Genomic DNA, 24,078 nt, shown 5'->3' on the forward strand with positions numbered 1-24,078 from the left:
CATCAAATTTGAAATAGACATGAACCAAGATACTGTGCTGATGCCCGTCAAGTTTTTTTTTTTATTGGTCAATTTCCCTCAGAGTTATTGCCCTTGATTTAATAAAAAATGTCCGTCTGCAGCCATTTCTCAGTAACTAACAGGTAGAATTTCATCAAATTTGAAATAGACATGAACCAAGATACTGTGCTGATGCCCGTCAAGTTTTTTTTTTGATAGGTCAATTTCCGTCAGAGTTATTGCCCTTGATTTAATGAAAAATGTCCGTCTGCAGCCATTTCTCAGTAACTAGCAGGTAGAATTTCATCAAACTTGAAACAGACATGAACCAAGATACTGCGACGATGCCCTTCAAGTTTTTTTTCGATTGGTCAATTTTCCATATAGTTATTGCCCTTTAATTGTTTAAAAATCCACAGATCTGTACATAACAAACCAACCAATTGGAAGAATTTCATTAAACTTCTTTCATTCCTTTCCATGAACATTTATTATAAACATGTGATGTTGTGTACCTACACCTGGTCACCACCTTACCTTGGTCCCCCCCCCCCCCACCCCCCATTTTTTTTTTTTTTTTTTTTTTTTTTTTTCATTTTTCATTTTCTATCAATATTTATAATCAACATGTAAACTGTTGTATCCTCACCCCCCCCCCAGCCCCACCCAAACAAACCATTCATTTTCTTTTAATTTGATTTTGACTAATGAAATTGTTTGCTTCTTGGTAACATTCTTAACTTTTTGCTGGATATATTTTTTTGCCATTCATTAACTCTGACCCTTTCAGCGGGGGATTCCAATTCATCGAATTTGCTTGTTTCAAATTAAAATGGGTTTATCTCCGTAACTAATGAAGATACTGATCTGAAATTTCATTTATGTCAACAGATGAACTTAAACAATCAGTGAAGATACATATTGACTGAATTTATGACAAATTACCTCCCTTTATTTTTTATCTAAATGAATACACCTTAGCAGCTTCTAATGAGATTGGTTTGAAAAATTATTTATGTCTTCCATGGTAAGAAATAGTCATATTAGAAAACTCTTGATTGAACATTTATCGATATGAATACTTTACTAATATATTGTTGTATAGGCTTGTACTCTGTATCTTCTACATGCATATACCAATGCATGATTACCTCCCCTGATTTTAATAAAAATGAATTTATCTCGGTAAATATTTATAAAACTCATTTGAATTTTCATTATAGTCTTTAAGTTGGACTGAGGCAATCAGGGTAGATAGCTATGGACTGATTTTATGTCAAATTACCTCCCTTTGTTTCAAATTAAAATGGGTGTATCTCAGTAACCAATGAAGATACTGATTTGAAATGTCATTCGTGCCATCAGATGGACTTGGACAATCAGGGTAGATAACTTTTGGCTGAATTTATGACAAATTACCTCCCTTTATTTTATGAAAATGAATACATCTCAGCAGCATCTAATGAGATTGGTTTTAAATGTTAAGTCTTCCAGGGTAAGGAATAGTCATGTTAGTACAAAAATGCAGCATTTGAGTCTTGGACCCTCAAACTTGGTGTGGAAATTAGCCCCGACTAGGTCGAAAGGGACTGTTACAAGAAAATGTTTATCCTGATGATATTTAATGTGTATGTCTATGTGCACTATGTCAAAACTTGATCATATCGTTTTGAGCAATGGTACTCAGGTGAGCGATACAGGGCCATCATGGCCCTCTTGTTTAATATATTATATTTGCTTAATTTTCAACATTTTAAAGAATATTTTTCAATCTCAGATACTTAAAGGTTTAATTAAATATTATTTAGACTTCTGAAGCTTTAAGTGTTTAATTGTAGATTTTTCACACCATTGATTTAAAAGTTTAATTCTAAATTTTTCAGACAGTTACTTGACTACTTTGTCAGTCATCATTAACAAAAAATAAAAGTACATCCGCTTTTAAAATATCTCAATCTCTCTCTCTCACTCTCTCTCTCTTTCTCCATAGGATAGTATTAACCCTTGCTGAAAAATAGTCCACTTTTCAAAATATGCTATGCTTTTCACAATAATTGAAAAGGAATGCATTTAAGTTTTTCAGTAGGGCTTCTCTCCAATATTCTGAATGGCATATATTTTTTTGTATTTCAAGATACTCATATGGAAAAAATGTACAAGGAACTGCAACTTTGAAAATGGCTAGTAGAAATGGTGCATTTGATGACGATTCAGTTGTCTGGACTGAACCTGAAGTAAGTATGAGTCACAGATTGGGCCTAATTTTCCAGGGTGATCAGTCTGAAAATAATACAGTCAAACTTCATTGTCTCGAATTAAAAGGGACCGGCAAAATTTGTTCATGTTATAAGTTGTTCAAGCAATCAAACAGTTCATATTATATAGAGATTTGACTATGGCCTGATGATGAGTTGGAGCAAAGGGTGCTGTTTGAATTACCCTATTTGGAACGAACAAAGTTTGACTGTAGTTCAGTTATTAGGGTATTTTTAGGCCCTAATTGGGTAACCCCATTTCTTCGTTTACATACATAAACTTCACTCACACATACAAATGTACATAATCTAGTACACCATCAACATTTCAACAAGATGTAACTGTGTATGTATACCAAAATAGAATAAGTATGATTTCTATCTAATCTATTATATGTAAACTTCCATTCAAATGTAATACAGTCGAAACTCGGTATCTCCAATTTTAACGGACCGGGCTTTTTATTTCGAGATAACCGAAATTCGAGATATGAGGAGGGACGCATATGGACGAAATAAGTACACATTACGAAAAGATTTAATAAAAAGAAATAACTGTTTTTCCATGTCGGGTATACGCTGTCGGCACTTTACGCGTACACAATTCCGTACAGTTTGTGTTTATCAAAGTTTTCAGTTTTTCGAAGAATAAAAATGATTCTAATATCAAATGGTTTTGAGTCAAGCTTCCTTTTTGTACCGCGTTTCTCTCCCGGAGGATTGACAGCATTTCGATCTGACATTTTGAACGAATGATGTTTTCCCACAAGAAGCTAATTTTATACAGTCTCATCGCGATACCTCTAATAAATCCTTATTAAAGACCCCAACTGTTTTCAAACTAGTTAATTCATATTACTTTAAATTAGATTTAAAAAATCTATCGTTTACATCAAACAATTATTGTTATGGTACGTGCAAACAAGTATGACATCATCTCACTTTGATAATCGCCGCACCTTTGATATGTCGGCACCACGGCTTTCTGGTTAGGCAATAAACATGGCCATGTATTAAAAACCAATCACATTCGCAATGACATGTGTGAAATTTTATCGCATGTGTTTCCCACTTCGACTAACCGAGTTCAAAATGCACTTGAATTTTATTGACGGGACTGAAAATCCCTTTCGACACATCCGGAGTCTCGGTAAGTCAAATTTTGACGTAACCGAAGTTGAATTACATAGATAAAGAAGGAAATTTGACGGGACTTGAAAATTTCTTTGACATAAGCAGAATTTCGAGGTAAGCGAGTTTGATGTACCGAGTTTCGACTGTACTTCATAATATTATATGTTAACCTTCAGCCTGCTAGTGGCAAATGATACTGCCTTTGCGATCTGTGCAGGCTGATCATGGTCTACACTGTTCCCTATTCAATCAGTAAATTTTCATTCAGCAGCCCTTCCAATAAGAAGTGGTATAATTGCCAAAATTGAATGATGGACCAGTCCATTTTAGAAAATAAGCAGGTTAAGGGTTAAAGGAAAGTTTCTTTTATAATAGGTGGGCCGGTGGTCAAGTGGTAACATGCTTGACTGCCAATCCAGAGGTCCGGTGTTTGAATCCCGATCCAGGCACTGGAGATTTCTGAGATGCTCTTGTGTGTCTCCCACCTAACTAAGAGGCCTGTACTGGTTCTTCCCAGGAAAAAGGCTTCGCGTGTATCTGTGCTATACATCGGGCACGTTAAAGAACCAGACTGTATATTCGCAAAGAGCTAGGCTAAGTTAGCCGGACAGGCCTGTATCTAAAATGATTTCTCTATCTGTTCTAGGGGCTTTATCTCACTCTGTCCCTCTGGGCAGATCGCTCTGTGTCTGTACTAGTAGAGGATGAATTTCGCGCCCTGTGTGGCTGCATTTGATATATGTAAAGCGCCTTTGAACGTGTTTATCATGAAAAGGGCGCTATATAAATCTGGTATGATAATAATATACAAATGTAATATAAAAGGAAGATGTTGATGAATGTTGATATTTAGATCACATTCTATTTCAGTTTGATGGTACCGCTATGTTTACTGCGAAGGTAGATACTTCGAAAAATCCAATGCCATGGTATTCAGGTAGGTAGTGAAGAGACTTTGATTAATTTATTAAGCTTGTCAGTCACATTTAAGCAATATTCTGTGACAGTTTCACTTTTGTTTATTCTTTTAGAGGTTTATTTAAGGAACATAAAGAGCTGTTACATAGAGTTGGATATCTGTCATAAATTTATGTTTTTTACTTTTATTATCTTTGTAATATAGTCTTCCTTGTTTTATCTCATGGAAGTATTTTTCAAAGCTAAGTTAGGCAGAGGGAGGTAAGAATAATTTTCTAATGAATTTTAGATAAATGTGTATGTTAACCATTGACAAATGAGAAATACAATAGTTCTTATAGTCATATCATTGCTTTGGCAAAGTATGTTTATCAAAATTATACCAAGGATAAAATGATTTCCATAATTATCTGTATGAAGTGCTAAGTGAACATAACTTACCTGTAATGACATGGTAAAGTTATGCACAAATCCATTTCTTGACTATAATCTGATTAAACTTCTTTAAGGCTCTCTGTTCCTTTCTAGTATGCATTCAAATGTGTAATATACAGTTGCATTGCATTACTTTTATATCCTTGTAATATTTTGAAATCAGTTGCTAATTTGGGCCAGTGGCTTGGAGTTACAGGATATTTTAGGAGAGTTAGGCATTCTCACACCCCCTGTGCCAAATGGCATTGGGAGATACTATTACAGCCTCCATCCATAACACTTTTATTATGAGTATAATTCAAGACCTAAGCTTCACAAAATGAGAGGAAGTGCAGTGTACAAGAACCATAACTCGGCCTTAAGTACTGAAACTACACACAAAGGTGGAAGTCATTAAGGAGAAGTGTATTTTTTAGCTCCACTATTCGGAGAATAGGGGGGCTATTCTACTTGCCCCGGCGTCGGTGTCAGGATTGACATTGGCGTGAGCTTTCTTGGTTAAAGTTTTTCCGCAGCCTTTGTTTTTATGGCCCCGAAGGGAGGCATATAGTTTTTGAACCGTCTGTCAGTCTGTCTGTCCGCAATTTTCGTGTCCGGTCCATATCTTTGTAATCGATGGATGGATTTTCAAATAACTTGGCATGAATGTGTACCACAGTAAGACGACATGTCACGCGCAAGACCCAGGTCCGTAGCTCAAAGGTCAAGGTCACACTTGGACGTTAAAGGTCATTTTTCATGATACTGCATTCGTGTCCGGTCCATATCTTTGTCATCAATGGATGGATTTTCAAATAACTTGGCATGAATGTGTACCACAGTAAGACGACGTGTCGCGCGCATGACCCAGGTCCGTAGCTCAAAGGTCAAGGTCACACTTAGACGTTAAAGGTCATTTTTCATGATAGTGCATTCGTGTCCGGTCCATATCTTTGTCATCCATGGATGGATTTTCAAATAACTTGGCATGAATGTGTACCACAGTAAGACGATGTGTCGCGCGCAAGACCCAGGTCCGTAGGTCAAAGGTCCTAAACTCTAACATCGGCCATAACTATTCATTCAAAGTGCCATAGGGGGCATGTGTCATCCTATGGAGACAGCTCTTGTTCTGTCATATCTTTGTTACTATTGCTTATATCTTATTGTAACTACACTTAAACATTGTCCAGCATACAAACAAAGAAAGTATGTGCAGGGGCTGGGCCCATTATACTTAAGGTCAAGGTCACCATGGTATTTTACTTTTACTTTTGTTATTTTTAAGGTTAAAGTTTTTTGGCAACCTTTGTTTTTCTGTCATATCTTTGTTGCTATTGCTTATATCTTGCTGTAAGTTCACATAAACATTGTCCAGCATACAAACAAAGCATATGCAGGGGCTTGGCTCATTATACCCAAGGTCAAGGTCACAAAGTTGTTATACTTGGAATTATTGTTAAATTTTTTCGAAAGCTTTGTTTGTAGACATATCTTTGGTACTTTAAAAGATAATAACTTGAAATTAAACTTATTTCTTTGTAATCATCATCTGCATGTGTGGTTACAATCCCCATAACTCTAATTGTATTTTTGACAGAATTATGCCCCTTTTATACTTAAAGCTTTTTGGCAATCTTTGCTTTCTGGAGCCCCATGTGGTTCTGGGACGATCTGTGTATGAAAAAATTTGAACCACTGCCTTACCCTTGCATGATCGTAAGAGGCAACTAATAGGGTCTTAACACTTGGTTTTGCTGTAACTCTGTGATTCCAGCAGGTATGCAAATTTTGATTCCATACCTCATGTTTTTATTTCGATGTAAATGAGATGTGAAACCAAAATTTGTAGTCCTGTTTGGCGCCATATAACCTATACTGTGTTGGTGCACCGTAAAACCCAAATAAATAAATAAATTGCTTTCTGGATATAACTTTAGTACAATATAAGATAAAGACTTGAAACTTAAAAGGTATCTTTATCATCATCATCTGCATGTGTGGTAACAATCCCCATAACTCTGATTTGTATTTTTGACCAAATTATTCATACTTAAATTTTTTGACTTCGTTTTCTGGAATAACTTTGGTATGATATAAGGTAATGACTTGAAACTCCTCTAACTATCCCAATAACTCTAATTTGTGTTCTTAACAGAATTATGCCCCTTGGTGTAACTTCCTTTTAAAGTAGAGGTCTCTTATTGAGACATATATTCATTTTACTGTCAAATCGCCGAATAGTGGAGTGTGCTGTCTTACGGACAGCTCTTGTTATTTGTCTTCCTTTATTCCATTTACTCTTAACAGTTTTGTCCAGAGCCAAATTACAAAACTATTGATAAAAAATAGTTCTGTTAGGAGGTTAAGAAAATAGTTCTGTTGGGAGGTTAAAAAAATAGTTTTGTTGAAACCTCCCAATGAAAGTGACATTCAGAGAAAGTGCAGAGAACATTAGGTGTAACTTTACCTTGCTTACTTTATGAATTGCCTGCCTTTATTAAATTCAGTTGAGCAGGGTATAATTCTTTAAAATTAATTGCAGAAAGGAATTTATTCAAAATGCATACAAAGATAGGAGACATTATGTAATATTGTAGTGTATAAGAACTGTAACCCTACCTTGCTTACTTTTTGAATTTAAAATTCTTTTATTGAATTTACTGATAACACTTGTCCAGAGCATAACTGAGTCAAAGGACATCGTCTGGGGCCGAGTGGTTAAGGTGAAAGACTTCAAACCACTTGCCCCTCGTGGATGTGGGTTTGAACCTCACTCGGAGCATTGAATTCCTCATGTGAGGAAGCCATCCAGCATGCTTATGGAAGGTCAGATGGAAGGTCAGTGGTTCTACCCAGGTGCCTGCTAGTGATGAAATAATGAATGGAGGGGCACCTATGGTCTTCCCTGACCATCAAAGCTGGAATGTCGCTACATGACCTATGATTGTGTTGGTGTGATGTTAAACCCAACAAAATTTTAAAAAAGTCTTGTCTGTACAATCAGGTGCTTGATCCAACATGCCAATGGGCCAACACAAGACATCTCATTTTTTCATCATGGTTCCCATGCAAACTAAAAACTTGCAGAGATAAGCAATGATAATCGCTGTATGATGGAAGTGTAATGCATACCTTTTGTATTTAATATCACTCTTGTATAGATAGGTATTTAAGATTTTGTGAATGTTACATAGACAGTTATTTTACAGACTGGTATTCCTCATCCACTACAATGACACTTAGAGCAGAACTGAATGAGCAGTTTACAGAAAATGTTGAGTTTGCAGAAGTCACATTTAACATTTATCCTAAAGCATTTGCCGCAAGGATGGTGAATCCCATGCCACTTCTGTTTCAAGGAAATATCGACTACACATTTGAGGTAAGTTTAACAGACATTGCGTTTCCACTACTTCCTCTAGCAGTTTCAAGGACAATGTTTGCAGGTGAACTAGTATACAAGCATCAAGTCCTTACAAGCGTCAGACCCCTACCAGTGTTAGGTCCCTACAAGTGTCAAGTCCCTACAGGCAGGTCCTTGCAAACATCAGATCCCTACAAGCAACAGGTACCCTGCAAGCATCCGTTCCGTACAAGCATCATTTCCCTATAAACATCATGTCGCTAGAAGTATTTTATCTCTGTAAACATCAAATTTATATGATTATCAAATCCTTGCAAACATCAAGCCCCTACAAGCATTAAATCCTTACAAGAATCAAGTCCCTACAAGTATCAGGTCCCTACAAGCATCCTGTCCCTACAAGTATCAGGACCCTACAAGCATCAAGTCCCTACAAACATCAGGTCCCTTATAAGCATCAGGTCCCTACAAGTATCAGGACCCTACAAGCATCAAGTCCCTACAAACATCAGGTCCCTATAAGCATCGAGCCCCTACAAGCATCAGGTCCCTACAAGCATCAAGTCCCTACAAGCATCCTGTCCCTACAAGCATCAAGTCCCTAAAAAATCATGTCCCTACAAGCATCCTGTCCCTACAAGCATCAGGTCCCTACAAGCATCAAGTCCCTACAAACATCAGGTCCCTACAAACATCAGGTCCCTACAAGCATCAAGTCCCTACAAACATCAAGTCCCTACAAGCATTCTGTCCCTACAAGCATCAGGTCCCTACAAGCATCAAGTCCCTACAAGTACCAGGTCCCTACAAGCATCCTGTCCTGTTTTATTTAATATAAAAAAGGCTTCAGTACAGAAATGTTATAACAGAATGTGTTTCACGAAATTCACACACATTGCACTATAGCATAGAAATAACCCACCAGAGGTGTACACACTCCTAAGTTACTTCAGGGGGATGTGTTACTTCTTATATTTTAACACTATTAAAACACACAGTTATGCATTGACATCACATTAGTTTGAAATATTTAACGCCATACATGCGCCATGAAATAGTGCTTCCCTATTTTGTCTACTTGTTACATAAAAGACATTTTTAAAATGGAAATAATCTGTAGCAGAACTATCTTTTAATTTTATCTCAGCAGTATGGAATCTGTTACTGTGAAATCATTAATATTCGTTGGGGACTAATTTTCGTGGTTGAGTCAATCCACGAAATTTAATCCGAACGAACAAGTAAAATTCCCTTTCATTTTATGCTCAAAAGTTAAAATCCACGAATTCAAATCCCCATGAAAGTGCTGTTTTGACCAAAACCACAAAATTTCATGCCCATGAAATTAAATGATTTTACAGTATATGTCATTTTTATAATTGCTCTGTAGGGATATATAAACCTCTTCATATTGTTTTGATAGATTAAAACATGGTTCTCTATATATTATTTGTTACTTAAAGAATATAATGAAACAAATATTTTAATTAAAGGGATATGCAGGTATTTCTTTTTCAACAGTAGATCCATGATTTATCTATTCTAAGTTGCTCATTTAATTAAAAGAAACAGACAGAGGCTGTTTTATTGAATTAAATCTTGCTATGATAGGTGCTATAATGTGAAGCTGCGAAATCATGTGAGAAATTGTCCGATCATTCATCTAAACAAGAAACACTACTTATCTTAATACCTTGTCATTGTAAAAAATGAGTTACATTTAAAAAGTGAAAAATGACTTTCTAAAGCAATTATCTTGTGCTTTTCTGACATGGCGTAGATAGGTCGGGTTTATATCAAAGTGATGAAAATTTCACAGTTAAATCATCAAAGTAACAAATAATTGATCTATTTTAATCAAGCATGTCCCTGAAATTTATGAAATACTGATTCTACAGTAATTAAAACAACTTCAATTTTTCATCCGCCTGCATCTCTTTCAAGCATATGATTGATTATATTTTTATTTTGTTTTAAGCATCTGAATTATTTTTGATGAAATGTTATGGTTACAGTTTATGATTAATACTTAATTTTGTAATTAATTCCCAAAACATTTTAAAATTAATTGATTACTGCAGCTCTAATGGAAATTAAATTTTGATATGAAATACAGTGCAACTCATGTAGAGCAGCACCACTGGAAATGATAGAATATTGAAGAAGATCCTTTGGAAGCATAGAACACAACAGGAGACACAGTTCAATTGTGTTTGTTTATGGAGGGGGCGGGGTTAATGAAATGGGTAATACCTCTAGTTTAGCTTAAATCTGATAAGAAAGGGTGGGAATACTTTTTTTACGTCTGCTGCACAAGTTGAAGAAGGTCCTATGCCAGGGAAATGGGACACCTAGCAAAAGTTAACAGACTCAGTTTCATGAAGTCTGTTCATGAGTGGTAACGAAATGTGCAACACCTCTCACACCCCTTAGCACCATCTGAAATAACTTGTTGCACAGAGGTTATTGTTCTTGGGAGATGGACTTAGGTTGGTCTCACTTGTTTGTTGTCTGTATGTAAGCTAATTTATAGTCACCATTGGTTACCCATATGGGCAACTCCTTCAGAATACTGTTAGTGGTGTTAATAGGAGGATAGTGTAATATACAGAAGATGCTCCAATTTCAGAAGCTTTCCTGGTTCTTTAGCGTGCCAATACACTGGACTCTTATCCCAATGTTAGTAATTTTTAGTTAGATGAGTGGGGGCTTGAACTCATGGCCCCTGGTTTCATAGTCTGACAGTGTTACCACTGGACCGCTGAATCTGCTCTATATGGTCTTACTTGAAAGTAAAATGCCTGCTTATATTAGAGGGAGGTCACTTCCTTATTGAAGTGTTACTATCAAAGGATTTACTGTATTGAAAATAAGAACATGCTTTATTTCATGATTTAGTCATAAAAAATTGTTCATGTTTTCAGTTGATATCGAATGTAAAATTTATATCTTCATAAACATAACTGCATATTTTTTTCTGAATTTTTAAGCATGTGGCATGTGTGACACTTTTAATTAAAACAGCAAATACTTCATTGGAAACGTTTGTTTAAAAAAAAATACAATTTTATAGGGACTCAGACCTCCAAATTGTACAACAATTAATAAATAGACAAAATTTAAGATACAGGGAAATTATATCTATATTTCTTCAGAAGACTTTGAAACTTATTTACACACAGATTGTATGTTTTGGAAACACATGAGAATTAGTTGTTTTTACCATTTTTTCAGTTCAAAATTGAAAAACTTTTGTCATAGGGTACCAAAGATAAAATGCCTTAATTATAAAGCTTTATAGAAATGTTCGTACCTCTTCAGTGGTGTCTTGGTCAAGATGGTAGGAAACTTTTTATGGCTGAGGCAACCCAGGTTTGATTCCTGACATTTTTGTTTTCATTGATTAAGCTTTTTGAAAATAGTTTAGACATAGAAACTCATGTTCCAATGTTCATAATATGACCAAATTTCAATTTTGAAGAAAATCATTTTTTAGCCAGGATCTGGAGTCGTATTTGATATTTTATAGTGAAAAGTCCAGAGAGCACTTATTCCTGTTTTTCAGGTTGAATTGACAAATCCTCAGGGTGGCAGCCTTGGTGATTGGGACGGAGAGGGCTCAAGTGATCTGTCACACTACACATTGTACTATAAAGCACGTGATGACAAAGACTTCTCTAGTACACCAGTAAGCATGAATCCGATGTCAGTCACCGTCAAGCTGAATACGTCAGACACATCTCTGTATAGCAATGAAGTGGAGGTAATTTTAGAGTGTATTAAAAACAGAATTAAGCCGCGCCATGAGAAAATCAACATAGTGGCTTTGCGACCAGCATGGATCCAGACCAGCCTGCGCATCCGCGCAGTCTGGTCAGGATCCATGCTGTTCACTTTCAAAGCCTATTGCAGTGAGAGAAACCAATAGCGAACAGCAGCATGGATCCTGACCAGACTGCGCAGATGCGCAGGCTGGTCTGGATCCATGCTGGTCGCAAAGCCACTATGTTGATTTTCTCATGGCGCGGCTCAGATTATAGTTCTTTATTTAAGCTCTGAAGCTTGTGAAGTCATTCAAGAATCTGTTTCTTAGGAAAACAAAGTAATAATATCTGATGAGAAGGTTAACCTTGGTAGAGTTTAAACTCTCATTTTCAGGTTTGAGTCTATGTTACTCAAATGTGCAACTTCAAGGTTGTTTGAATCAACAATTTCAGGGCTGTTGAAACCCATAATATTTGCATTGTTTGAACCCCTAAGTAATAAGTTACTTTAATGTATAATTTTTGAGTCGGGTAAACGATGAAATCGTTTTGACGAGTCCTTGCTATCCAGCATTCTCTAAGTCTAAATGGACCAAATAACACAGTGAAGGGATGTAGTTCCATTAGATTTCTCAAACTTCAAACAGTTCACTGCATGAATGAAGTTAAGTTGTGTGAATTCCCTTTGCTATGACCAATATACGATGTAATCTGTCATATTTATGACTTGTAATTGTGCAATACTCGAATGTAACTCATTAAGCATAAATGTGCATTTTATGAATTGCGCAGGCTTACAAAGCTTGCGTAACATCCAGTGAAAGACAAAAAATAGTTCCACAGGGCTCCAGATAAGATGCGTATTAGCTTAAATTCCGTTTAGAAATAATGCAAATACGCATGTCTAATAATTTCTAAGCGTATAAAAACGTATATAAAATTACAGAAATGCACACAATGCTTTTTTAAAAACAAAATCTGAATCGTCTGGATGCGTTAGGTAACATAGCCGATCCCGATCAGCCTTAATTCTCCCACATTGAACGTATACACGCATCGTATGATTTCTATAAACTTTGCGTGGGTTTCTACACACACACATGAATTTTGCAGTCAGTAAATGGATAAATTATCGGAAGAAGAAGCTCTTACTGGTTTGTTTAGTTACTACAGATATTAAAAATGATTTCAATTATTATTTTTCGAGAAATAAACAAATCAGCGAAACATTAAATTGTATTTTCTTGTAGTTTTTGAAATAGAAAGTAGATCGTCTATCATGTTTGGCTGCTTTCACGAAACGAAACAACTTTTTTATGAAAAGATTTAAATAAGAGGTAATTTAACCGTAAACTTCAATGTCAGATACTGCCAACTGCTGCTAAATGTCTTCGTATCATCACAATTTGTAAAATATATTGTTGAAAATGGAGAAAAGTGTAATCGTATCCGGATATAATATTTTGGGTAAATATCGAGCTGTGTTATGAAATTTTAACATTCATGTAACATACATGATAGATATTATTGTAACAGAAATGATTCTAGAATTTATTTTTATAACACCTACATATAATCTATGTCAGACTGGTATTCTAGTCCTGAGGCATGATCTGAAAGTAAAAAGATGAAGTGACAGTCATACTTTGGATATTGTAATACTAGAAAGAATCTGGATCGTAACCTTTCAGGAATTTTGACTGGTTTGGATAATTTGCTTACGATTCAGGTTCGCAAAAAAATGAAACCGTCACCCATTCTGCTTTTCATGATGACACATGGCTTGATTTTTGCAGTCAGTAAGCGGATAAATTATCCCGAGAAAGAGCTCTTACTGATTTGTTTAATAACTACTGATTTAAAAATGATTTTATTTCTTATTTTTCGAGAAATAAACAAATCGGGCGAAACATTAAATTGTATTTTCTTGTAGTTTTTGAAATCGAAAGTAATCGTCTATGTTAGAGTGCTTTGACGAAATGAAACAATTTTTTTTATGAAATGATTTAAATAATTCACCGTAAACTTCAATGTCAGATACGGCCAATTGCTGCTAAACTGTCTTCATATCATCACAATTTGTAATATGTAAAACATATTGTTGAAACTGGAGATTTTGGCGGTATAAAAGAAAGTGTAATCATATCCGGATATAATATTTTGGGTAAATATCGAGCTGTGTTATGAAATTTAAACATTAAAGTAAGAGACATGATAGATATTATTGTAACAGAAATGATTCTAGAATTTATTTTTATAATACATACATAGAATCAATATCAGACTTATATTCTAGTGCTGAGGCATGACCTGAAAGTAAAAATATGAAGTGAGAGGTCATTCATACTTTGAATATTGTAATACTAAAAAGAATCTAGAGGTAATATTTAGAAATTGAAACATAAAATTTTCAGTTAGAAATCGCACCAAAGGCTGTATCAAGGGTCTACATTTTCAAAAATTTCCTTGTGGTGATACCCCAGACCCTAATTGCAGGAGGGGGTATCCTCCCACACCCTCCCCCCATATTGCCACTTTACAGTTTGATACATTTGCCCTTTTACTACCTGCCACAATGCCCATTTCAAAATCTGACTGCAGTTCAAAGCGGGAAGGAACACCCCTCCCCAAACCCACCCTGCTACCGACCACGTAAAAATTGCTCAAACATTTTTTCAGCCCAGTCTGGGCCTGTCTGTCTACATGAATCAAAACGGATAATTGAAAGTACATAGACTTGGGGACTACTGACATGGTTTTTAAGGGGTTAACAGGTCTGAAATAGAATAAATGATGGTTTTAACTAAAAAAGAACTGCATTTATTAATATTGGTTATCTTTTCCGAAATTGGTAGCTAGTCCAAGTAACTTCTCTTAGTTTCGAATGCGCACTTTTCCTGTCAGTGTAAACATTCATGACACTATATATTGACACTCAGCAACATTTACATATCTTTAAACGCAAAAGTAAGTATACTTTAAATTCACATCCTTATAATATGATTGAACAATACCTAGCGTGTGACACGGTTATTGCCAGGCCCCTTATCTGTAAAATATCTGAACAGTTCTTTCGTCCATCCGTTACAAATTGTATGTGGCAATCCGCGCTATAAAATTTCAATATATAAATTTTCATATTCAAATTTTATCATGCGCGAATATATACCAGCCGATAATTGCCTGTTTTGGTAATTCCGGAGGCAAATGTTTACTGGAAAAATATTTATAGTCATGGGCAGTATCTTAGTGTCACCTGTCAAATTGTAGTTTGTACTTTCAACATTTTTATTTTTGCGAACCACTCTTCAATTTTAGAGAAATATATTGGGTTTAAATACTTGTATAATGTCAATCAAAGTTTTACTAGGCATCAATTGAATGTCCATTTCATCTATTGTAACAAAATCTCTGTTCAGTTGGGGAAAAAAACTAAAACCAAACTGAAACTGGTAGACTATACTACCAGTACATCAATCATTAGCCGACTCTCAGGCCCTTCAGGCCTTTGATTGGATTGTTTTAACCCGCCATGTTTGGATTGTTTGAGCCCAAAGTTTCACATTATGTGAACCCATAACTTTCTAGTTTTTAGCTCACCTGAGCCAAAGGCTCATTGTGAGCTTTTGTGACCGCTCAATGTCCGTCGTGCGTCGTGCATCCGTCAACATAAAAGTCTAAATAATCTTCTTCTTGAAAACCACTGGGCAGAATTACACCACACTTCACAGGAATGGTCCTTGGGTGGTCCCCTTTCAAATTTTTTCAAATAATTTAATTCCATGCAGAACTCTGGTTACCATGGCAAACGAAAGGAAAAACTTTAAAAATCTTCTTGTCCAAAACTGCAAGGCATATAGCCTTGATATTTGGCATGTGAGATCATCTTATGGTCCTCTATCAAGGTTCTTCAAATTGTGCCCCAGGGGTGAAAAGAGGCCCCACCCTGGGGGTCACAAGTTTTACATAGACTTATATAGTAAAAATCTTTAAAAATCTTCTTGTCTAAAACCACTAGACCTAGGCCTTTGATATTTTGTATGTAGCATTGCCTTGTGGTCCTCTACCAAAATTGTTCAAATTATGCCCAAGGGGTGAAAAGAGGCCCTGCCCAGGGGGGTCTCATGTTTTACATAGACTTATATAGGAAAAAACCCTTAAAAATCTTCTTTCCTGAAACTGCAAGACCTAGGCTTTTGATATTAAGTTTGTTGCCTTTCCTAGTGTTTCTCTACCAAAAGTGTTCAAATTATGTCCCTAGGATGAAAAGAAGCCCTGCCCTGGGGGAACCAAGTTTAACATAGACTTATATAGAAAAAAAAAAGATCTTCTAGTCTGAAAGTTCAAGGCCTGGGCCTTTGATATTTGGTATGTAGCATTCCCTGGGGGATCTCTAACAAGTTTGTTCAAATTGTGCCCCTGGGGTGAAAAGAGACCCCACCCTGAGGGTCAGTTGTCATAATTATGAGTTAAATAGGAAAAAAATACTTCAAAAATTATCAGATTATATTTCGTAGACTGTTTAATTATAATTACCTGATGGCCTCAAGCGATTAGGGATCACTTGACTGTGACCTTGACCTACTGACCTACTTCCTTGTTTTTAGCTCACCTGAGCACGAAGTGCTCAAGGTGAGCTTTTGTGATCGCCCTGTGTCCGTCGTCCGTCATCAGTCGTCCTTCGTCAACAATTTGACTGTTAACACTCTAGATGTCACAATTTTGACCCAATCTTAATGAAACTTAGTCAGATTGTTTTGCCTCAATAAAATCTTGGACGAGTTCGATATTGGGTCATCTGGGGTCAAAAACTAGGTCACCAGGTCAAATCAAAGGAAAAGCTTGTTAACACTCTAGAGGTCACAATTTTGGCCCAATCTTACTGAAACTTAGCCAGAATGTTGCCCTCAATAAAATCTTGGATGAGTTTGATATTGGGTCATCTGGGGTCAAAAACTAGGTCACCGGGTCAAATCAAAGATAAAGCTTGTTAGCACTCTTGAGGTCACAGTTTTGATCCAATCTTAATGGAACTTGGTCAGAATGTCACCCTCAATAAAATCTTGGACAAGTTTGATATTGGGTCATCTTGGGTTAAAAACTAGGTCACCAGGTCAAATCAAAGAATAAGCTTGTTAACACTCTAGAGGTCACAATTTTGGCCCAATTTTAATGAAACTTGGTCAGAATGTTACCCTCAGTAAAATCTTGGATGAATTTGATATTGGGTCATCAGGGGTCAAAAACTAGGTCACCAGGGCAAATCAAAGGAAAAGCTTGTTAACACTGTAGAGGCCACATTCATGACTGTATCTTCATGAAACTTGGTCAGAATGTTAATCATGATGATCTCAAATTACAGCTTGAACTTGGGTCATGTAGGGTCAAAAACTAGGTCACCAGATCAAATCAAAAGAAAAGCTAGTTAACACTCTAGAGGCCGCATTTATGACCATATCTTAATGAAATTTGGTCAGAATGTTAATTTTGATGATCTAAAGGTCAAGATCAAATCTGGGTTGGGTGGAGTCAAAAACCAGGTCACCAGGTCAGATCAAAGGAAAAGCTTGTTAAGACTCTAGAGGCCACATTTATGACTGTATCTTCATGAAACTTAGTCAGACTGTTAATCTTGATGATCTTTAGGTCAAGTTCGAATCTGGGTCATGTGGGGTCAAAAACTAGGTCACCAGGTCAAATCTGAGAAAAAGTTAACACTTTAAAGGCCACATTTATGACCATATCTTAATGAAACTATCTTGATGATCTTTAGGTCAATAGGTCAGGTGAGCGATACAGGGCCTTCATGGCCCTCTTGTTTAAGATACAGCCTTGAAATTTGGATGACATGTACAGTTTTACACACCGATATTAAAACTGACTTTCAATTACCATGATTATGACCTACTGACCTACCTTCTTAATATTTTAGCATCAGTTTGCCATTTGAAACATGTGGCTCATATTACTCAGGTGAGCAATCCAGGGTCATCATGACCCTCTTGTTTAAAGCCAAAACTAAGGGTTGATTGAATCAACTGTTTTTGACAGTGATGATCAATTCCTCCCTGCTTAAGAAAGCCCTGCCATAGAATTTTGCTAACTACCTTCAGATATATTTGATATCCTTAACCTTTACCCTGCTAAAGTTCTATAATGAACTGGTCCATCATTCAATTTGGGCAGTACCATTTATCATTTGAAGGGGTGTTTACTGAAAATTTACTAACTGAATAGCGAATGGTGCAGACCATGATCAGACTGCACGGAAGTGCAGGCTGATCTTGGTCTTCACTGGTCGCAAAGGCAGAATCACTTGCCACCAGCAAGCTAAAGGTTAAAGGTCCATAATGCTTAAAAGTTTTATCTTAAAACAGATGAAACAGCTTTTCAAATAGATGTTCTGTGTACTTACATTGTTAGAAAAACACTACTTTTAATATTGCACATGAATATTATAGAAGGGGCCTCCGTGGCCGAGTGGTTAAGATCGCTGACTTGAAATCACTTGCCCCTTACCGATGTGGGTTCAAGCCTCACTCGGGGCGTTGAATTCTTCATGTGAGGAAGCCATCCAGCTGGCTTACGGAAGGTTGGTGGTTCTACCCAGGTGCCTGCTCGTGATGATATAATGCACGGAGGGGCACCTGGGGTCTTCCTCCACCATTAAAGCTGGAAAGTCGCCATATGACCTATCATGTGTTGGTACGACGTTAAATCAAAAAAAAAAAAAATAAAAAAAAAATAAAAAAAAAAATGGAATATAGTTAAAGCCATGGAGGGAGGTAATAAAAAACAATGGATTCAATAAAACATTCAAGTATATTCAGCAGTATTCAAACCTTTGACAAATGTTAATGGAAGTAATTATCAGAAATAGGATTTAACGAGAAATAAATGTATTTTGTGATCATAACGGAAAATGTGGCAGCCATATTTTAAACAAAGGTGTTACGAGCCTTTAATGTACAGTGACAGAGGGCTGTTCCACTTTTACCAAAAAAAGTTGTAAAATTGAAACAAGTCATATTCTCGAAAATGTGCAACATAAATCCAGGGAACAGGTGAAACAGGACATTTTTCCTGTGAAATCCCTCCTCACAGTTTGGGAATATTTCCCAGGAAATCTGTCTCTATGTTGAATATTTTTCAGAGAGGGAAAGTCCTGTTTCACCAGGGTAACGTCCTAGCTGTATGACATCCCGTGCCCATGTTCCTGTAAAATATTTTATCTTTACATATTCACTTCAAATGTAGGAAATCCTCATCAGAATGCTTTTAACTTTAATAAATGTATAAATAAATTATGTATGTAGAGCTACCTTCATAATTAAATGTCAAGCAATAACAATTGATAGTTAAAAAAGCTTCAAGATTTTTTTAGTGATAAATTAATTCGCAGTGAAGTGCACCCTTGAAGCGGCAATGCCCAGGGGTGTAATTCATCACATTAGTAGATTATGTAACTGATTGAGAATAAATCAAGCAGTCAAGCAATATTAAATGAAATTGAAAAAATATCACACAGCTTGATATATTTCTTTGAAATTTAGATTAATTGTTTAGGTAAATAATTATGGTTTTTTTTGTTTTTTTTTATAATTTTTTATATGTTCATAATACCGATTAGTTTTTTTTCTAGCTCTCCTGAGCACTCTGTTTAGTCTTTGGGTTAGTTTTTGTGATCATTCTCTATGCACATCTGTCTGCATCTGTCCATTTTCTGACATCTATCATAGTTCTAGTGTTAATGCATTGAAGTTAAGATCTTGGTCAAGTTTAATAATCACATAACAAGAAAACAGCCATATTCTTCTTCTGTTGTGGTGAGGGGAACAGGACAACCTTGACAATCAATGACCAAAGGATATACCATAATACCTTATTGATTTAGACTTAAAATGTCTGTTGAGGTCAAGGTCAGCTCAAGGAAACTAACATAATATCTTTATCTCAGTCTTTTAAATAGCTTGCACCAAAGGCATATAAATTTGATTTTAGTGTTGTCCATCGTTCCTTAAGCCATATCTATGATGTGGTATTGAGTATTTGAATAAAACTTGATGGGACTGATATCTTCTATAGAGAAATGGGTCCTATAAGTTTAAATAATAAGATCTGTAAGAAGATCCTTTGGAAGCATAGAACGCAACCAAGTAAAATAATAGAAAGAAGTAAATAAGTAAGATTGCCTGAAGAACACAAGAGTTATAGTTCTTAGTACAACTATAAATGTAATTATTATATGCCCCTCTCTGAAAGAGTGAGGCATATTATGTGAACACCCATGGACCCAAAAGCATGTCCGCTCTCTAAGTCTAACAGTTTTCATCCGATCTTCACCAAAATTGCTGACAATGTTTGTGGACACAATATCTCGGCAAAGTTTAATAACCAGCCAAATCGCCCCAGGCACTCTTGGATTATGGCCATTTAATTACTCAAAAAACTGCGAATTTAGCCTTGTCTGCTCTCTAAGTTGAACAGTTTTCATCCAATCTTCACCAAACTTGCTGACAACGTTTGTGGACATAATATCTCAGCAAAGTTGAATAATCAGCCAAATCGCCCCAGGCACTCTTGGATTATGGCCCTTTAATTACTCAAAAAACTGTGAATTTAGCCTTGTCTGCTCTCTAAGTCGAACAGTTTTCATCCAATCTTCACCAAACTTGCTGATAATGTTTGTGGGCATAATATCTCAGCTAAGTTCAATAATCAGCCAAATTGCCACAGGCACTCTTGGATTATGGCCCTTGAAGTACTAGAAAAACTGCGAATTTAGCCTTGTCCGCCCTCTAAGTCGAACAGTTTTCATCCAAGACTGAGGCATGCATCTGGTCACAGGAATCAGTGATAATATCTCTGTTTCTAAATTAGAAAACTGATTTCTGCTCAATAACTTGAGGAAGGTTGTTTGATCTGAGTGAACTCTTAACAGAGGTAAGCCGACCAGCTGTGCTCAAAAGGATGAGCGCAGGTCTGTGGATCTATGGCTCATGTGTTTGATCCTACTATGTTCTCAAGGGTTGATTTGATAAAAGACAGTATGTATCTGAAAAAAAAAAAAACGGCTCTAAACCCAAAACAAATAAACAAACTTAGCAGAGGTGGGCGATTTGTAAGCAACAGTTTTTCTTTAATCAATATGAAAACTCTTTGATTATGTATCTCTATGAAATCTAGGTAAGTTTGAAAACGGGCCATCTGAGAACAGAAACTAGTTAACCTTTAGCCTGCTGGCCAGTGTAGACCAAGATCAAGCCTGCACGGATCTGCACTGTTCGCTATTCAGTCAGTAAATATTCAGTGATCACCCCTTTTGAATATTGAGTGGTACTGCCCAAATTGAATGATGGACCAGTCCATTTTAGAAATTGAGCAGGCTAAAGGTTAAACAAGTCAAATAATGGAAAAACCATGTTAACACCCTGAAGACTTCATTTTTACCTGATTTACATGAAGATTAATCAGATTCTTTGCAAGGTTGTCACAGACTCTTGAAAAGTGGGAAAAAATGAAATATAACTTCCGTGTAGGGAAAAAAGATCAAAGTTGAACATTTGAGTCGTGCCATGAGAAAACCAATATACAGTCTAACCTGTCTTAAGCAGCCAGCCAAGGGAAGCAGACAATTTGGCCGCTTAAGCCAGGTGACCGCTGATCGGAGATGCAGCCAGTATATGTATTTTTCAGACTTCTGACCAGTTTAGCCTTAAGGCCCATTTCTTTTTGGATTTTCCATTATTATTTTACCAGGATACAATGACGTGCATTTGCCTTCGCAGTACGAATGGTCTTCTTAGCAATCTAAAACTCCGGCAAGGATTTTTTGGCTACAAAAAATTGTTACAGACAATTTTTCAACTTCAAAACAAGTTTGTTTACAATTTTCGCCTTTTTGGTAAGGGAAGCTACTCTCTGCGCTTATTGTCTACGCTAAATCTAAGATTGCCGTTACGTTCCATAAAAAATAGAGTGGTTTATATTTTTTTTCAAACGCTACTAATTAGTTATCGAGTATTATGTTTAACCGAGGTCAAACTGTGAACAACAGAACTAACACGAGGTGACACGCTAATTGCCGATAATTACTGGCCATTTGATCGTAACAAAAAGGGGATTACACCTTTGGTTATCAGTTTTAATTGAGAAGCTCATGTCATTTTGTCATTCTTGTGGTGAAGTCATGTGAAACTTAGCAATCACGTGCTTCTCAAAAATGGGGTATCTTCGGCGATTATTGCCTAAAAATAATTGGTTTTGGAAGAAAAATGGCTGCTGAAAGGGGTCAAATACGGAGGTTGGGAGGCAATTTCGGTGGCCGCTGAATAAAGTGATAAAATAGAGAAAAATCCGTCAGGGGCGTCATAAAATGGCCGCTGAACGGAGGTGACTGCTAATCGGAGGTGACCATTAGTATAGGTTAGACTGTAGTGCATTTAGGACAAGCATGGATCCAGACCAGCCTGCGCATTGGCGCAGTCTGGTCAGGATCCAGGCTGGTCGCTTTCAAAGCCTATAGCAATTTGTGAAACTGTTAGCGAACAGCACATGCGCAGGCTGGTCTGGATCCATGCTGGTCGCAAATGCACTATGTTGGTTTTCTCATGGCACAGCTCATTGAGAAATTGTCAGGGAGTTTTAGAAGAACTGGAAGGGAAAAATTGATGGCTTTCATAACTGCCTATGTAATTGGTCATTGTAGTAGTTCTTTGAAAAATTAAAGCTATTAAATGAATTAACAGGTCATATTAATTATAATGAGGTAGGGAGCTGTATGTGTACTGTACTATCAGGGTCATGAACTAGTAGCATTATTTCAGACTACTCGGGGAGCCTCAAATTATTTGAGCCGCACCATGAGAAAACCAACATAGTGGCTTTGCGACCAGCATGGATCCAGACCAGCCTGCGCATCCGCGGTCAGGATCCATGCTGTCCGCTTTCAAAGCCTATTGCAATTAGAGAAACCATTAGCGAACAGCATGGATCCTGATGGTCTGGATCCATGCAGGTTGCAAAGCCACTATGTTGGTTTTCTCATAGTGCGGCTCAATTTTGGAATTATGATGACCAAGCTGAAACTACTGTATCAAGCCTGCTTGCATAAAGTCGGTGATTGGATGGCAATGTGCGCCTGACACATTGTTTCTAGGGTCTTCATCCATTCCTCGAAAATGGACAGTTACCACAAGACCTCAGTATTAGTGTAATTTTGTCTGAATTGTGATACATGAACACATTATAATTTAAAACCTCACATAAGTGAAAGATAAATTAAGATGTAAAACAATGTGACACACACTAAGAAAGTAATTACATTTTCATTTTAGGCTTACTTTGAATACACAAAAGAAAATATATCAAGCCAGCATGTTCGAGGAAAAGTTGCAAAATACTACACATGGAGTAAGGAAACCATTGCCGTGGAGATGGTGTATACTCCTAACAAGGTAAGTTTTCTCTTACAGTGCCCTCATAAATATTCCCACTGTGGGATTTCAGTGAATTCAATTTACTTATTTCCCTCAGTGGAGATTGCTTGAAACAAAATATTTGTTTTCATGAAGAGCTTACTGTATATCAGACGAAAAGGTTACATAACTTTGTTGGTTGTTTGAGTTCTTCATGACTGTGGCGGCTGCTGGTGTTCATGAAGTTTGCATTCAGCAGATGAATATCCTGTGGCTGATGTTAGCTAAGATGGATATCAGCTGTTAAAGTTAATATAGATGGTACTCAGCTGCAATTCTTAATTTAGATGGTACTCAGCTGCTATTTGTAATTTAGATGATGCTCACCTGCAAGTTAATAAAAATGGTTCTCAGGTGCTAAAGTTAATTAAGATGGTGCTGAGCTGCTAAATTTAATTAAGATTGTGCTCAGCTGCTAAAGAAGATTTAGATTGTGCTCATCTGCTAAAGTTAATTTAGATGGTGCTTAGCAGCTAAGCTTAATTAAGATTGTGCTTAGCTGCTAAAGTTAATTTAGATGGTGCTTAGCAGCTAAGCTTAATTAAGATTGTGCTCAGCTGCTAAAGTAAATTAAAATGGTACTCAGCTGCTAAAATTAATTTTGATTGTGCGCAGCTGCAAAAGTTACTTTAGATTGTGCTAAGCTACAGGAATTGATTAAAGTTGTGTGCAGCTGGTTCAGTTGATAAAGCTGGTGCTTGTTTGTTTTAAGAAATTTAGACTGTACCAAACTGCTAAACTTGTCCTTC

General features: G+C 36.5%; 1 protein-coding gene across 1 annotated transcript in view; it reads left to right on the forward strand.

The window, feature by feature from the left end:
* The window catches only part of LOC123549763 (alpha-1-macroglobulin-like), a 644,650-nt gene that overhangs the window by 85,099 nt on the left and 535,473 nt on the right, over positions 1-24,078 (forward strand). The window contains exons 12-16 of the mRNA XM_053546604.1: positions 2,135-2,234; positions 4,260-4,326; positions 7,934-8,106; positions 11,654-11,851; positions 23,189-23,308. Coding sequence (XP_053402579.1) covers positions 2,135-2,234; positions 4,260-4,326; positions 7,934-8,106; positions 11,654-11,851; positions 23,189-23,308 — 658 coding nt within the window. The remainder of the gene's footprint in view (positions 1-2,134; positions 2,235-4,259; positions 4,327-7,933; positions 8,107-11,653; positions 11,852-23,188; positions 23,309-24,078) is intronic.

Source organism: Mercenaria mercenaria, chromosome 6, assembly GCF_021730395.1.
Source record: "Mercenaria mercenaria strain notata chromosome 6, MADL_Memer_1, whole genome shotgun sequence".
NCBI classification, from domain to species: Eukaryota; Metazoa; Mollusca; class Bivalvia; order Venerida; family Veneridae; genus Mercenaria; species Mercenaria mercenaria.